The sequence below is a fragment of the Lactuca saligna genome, chromosome 8, assembly GCF_052625555.1.
Source record: "Lactuca saligna cultivar CGN05327 chromosome 8, ASM5262555v1, whole genome shotgun sequence".
Classification (NCBI taxonomy): domain Eukaryota; kingdom Viridiplantae; phylum Streptophyta; class Magnoliopsida; order Asterales; family Asteraceae; genus Lactuca; species Lactuca saligna.
The window spans coordinates 93,727,390-93,729,941 of NC_136424.1; the positions used below are offsets into that span (position 1 = coordinate 93,727,390).

General features: G+C 31.7%; 1 protein-coding gene across 1 annotated transcript; it reads right to left on the minus strand.

Moving 5' to 3' along the window:
• Nucleotides 1–454: 454 nt before the first annotated feature.
• LOC145012569 (uncharacterized) lies at nucleotides 455–1,188 on the minus strand. Its single transcript, XM_078971368.1, has one exon. The coding sequence runs from the start codon at nucleotides 1,112–1,114 to the stop codon at nucleotides 593–595; it is 522 nt and encodes a 173-aa protein (XP_078827494.1). The 5' UTR covers nucleotides 1,115–1,188; the 3' UTR covers nucleotides 455–592.
• Nucleotides 1,189–2,552: the final 1,364 nt, after the last annotated feature.

The following is a 2,552-nucleotide window of genomic DNA, read 5'->3' on the forward strand; positions in this document are numbered from 1 at the left end:
AACGCTTTAAAAACATTTTGATGAATGTTCGCTTCGTTTAAGCTCTAATTGTATTATATATAGTATAACTTATGTATGGACTTCAACGGGACAGACGTAATTGAGTGCTGTTTTTTTTTTTTTTTTTTTTTTTTTTTTTTTTTTTTTTTTTTTAATGGATAGATGCAACACCATATCGGAGTAGGTAATTCGTTTTGTCGATGTTTTGTTCACTACTTATGTGGAATCAGTTCTATAATAATAGTTAAACGTTTTATATAATAAAAATTATTTGGAATAATGTAGCAATTTAGATACGACAACAGTGAAATCATCGATCAACACTCACAGAAAGTATAAAAAAAGTAATTATAATTAGGTATTTGCTGATTGGTGAATAAAAACAAGGTAGATCATTCACAATATGAACAAAAGAATGAATTCAAGAAGAAAAAAACAAAATGGAAAAGGGAGGGAAAAAGAAACCCTAAACAATAAGAACGGTTTCTTGGTTTTTTGCGAAACAAATCCACAAAAAGCAGAAAAAGATTGAAATTTAATACCAAGTCAACATTAATAAATAAATACCATTTTGAATATTAATTTGAATTAGTCAGAAGAATTTTCTGGTGGTTGTACTCTTGTTCTCCGACGATGATTCCGACGGCTGTTCAACATGTCCCAATCTCAGCTCAAGGTCTACTTCCCTGTCCGGCGATGGAGAGTTTCCAGGTTGATGAATGTTTCTTGGAATCTCCGAATCGTTGGTGCCAAAAAGTGGGAGTGGTTTCTTTTCATCTTGTTGTGGGTTAGGAAACCAGTTGCCTTGATGAGAGATTGAAAAAGGATTGGTGGTAGTGGTGGCGCTTAATCTTGGACGGGTGGGAGAGGGTGATTCCACGACGGCGTTTGGTGGTGTGGTGGAAGAGGAGTGTTTGAACTTACCTTTGTCCTTCCGGTGGATGTTCATATGGCCTCCAAGTGCTTGTGCATTTGTGAAACCTCTTTTGCAGAAATTGCACTCGTATGATCTTGGTGTGTGGGTTGTAGTTTGTTGTTGTTCTTCTGGGGTGGTTGTGGTGGAAGATTGTTTTGGGTCGTCGGAGGCTTCTGAAGGCGGTTGGTCGGAGTCCATTGACGGAGGAGAAAGGTGTTAAAGATGTTTACGGGGTGGTGGTCAAATGATAGATTCAAAGGGTGGTGGGTTTAATGGTTTATAATATAGTAGTATAAGTAATTAAAAGAACGGCCTGCAATATAATCTGGATGTTTGCCGCCGTGATTGTTCTTTGGTTTAATTAGTATTTCAAAAATTCTATGTTTGCTTTGCATCTTTGATCATTTCTAATCATATTGAAACATTTATAAAATTGATTCACTTGATATAAATATTTCCTGTTATTTAATAATTAAGATTAAGTGTAGCATTTTTTTGGGAAATTATGTAATATAACCACAATTTAATATGTACTTGAAGAAAAAACAAAAAAAAAATGTTTTTAGCAAAAAAATAATCACTTGGTCCATAATGACCATTCCATACCAAGAAACAATTTTTCCGAAAAAAAAAATAAAAATAAATAATCAAGAATTTCAAGAAAAATCCGAAATTAGTGAACAATTACAAAATTCCAAAAAATATATAGTTTTTACTTAAATTTAACAAAAAGTTAAACAAACATATAAACTATATACATTATTAGTGCATAAAATAAGATATTTTATTGAAAAATGGTGAAATTAAATACTTCAAATGCATATTTGGGACATAATTATGGATATTTCTTTTTTAGAAAATGAAAAAAAAAAAAAAAAAAAAAAAACATCAAAATCTGAAAATCAAATCCGAAATGGAGCATTCGGGAGTAAAAGCTCATTTCGGCACCTTGAAATAAACATTTCATATATAAGTTACATAGGGCGTGTTTGGTACGGAGTTTTTGGAAGCGTTTGGGAGCTTCTAGCTTTTAGCTTTTGACAAAACGCTCTAGTTTAAACAAAAAACTTCGTTTGGCAGTACGAGCGTTTAGCTTTTAGTTTTAACAAAACGCTCCGATTCTAAAAGCTACTTCATGTAGCTTTTAACAAAATGCTCCGGAGCTTTTGAAATCAATTTCCATAATTACCCTTAAAAATATATTTATATATTTTTTATTTTAATAAATTGTCTTTTTATGTAATTTTATATATTTCAAAAGCTTCCAGCTACTTTTGCCAAACATTCATATAACAAATAAAAGCTACAGCTTCCCGCTACCAGCTACCAGCTACACGCTACCAACTACCCGCTACCAACTAACCGCTACCCGCTTCCAGCTAACAGCTACTTTTGCCAAACACGCCCATAGAAGGATTTCTTTTAAGAACAATTTAATTTTTTTTTTTTTGGAATATGAAGAGTAGTCCGAGATGAAGACAAAATGTTTATTTTTCAAAAACTAAAAGAAATCCTACATTTCCTTGATTTTTTTTTCAAATGAATATTTTTTACCATTTTATATCTTTTACTTTTTACCAATTTACCGTTTATCATTTTGTATTGTGACTTATGACTAATATTTTGAAGTTTTTAT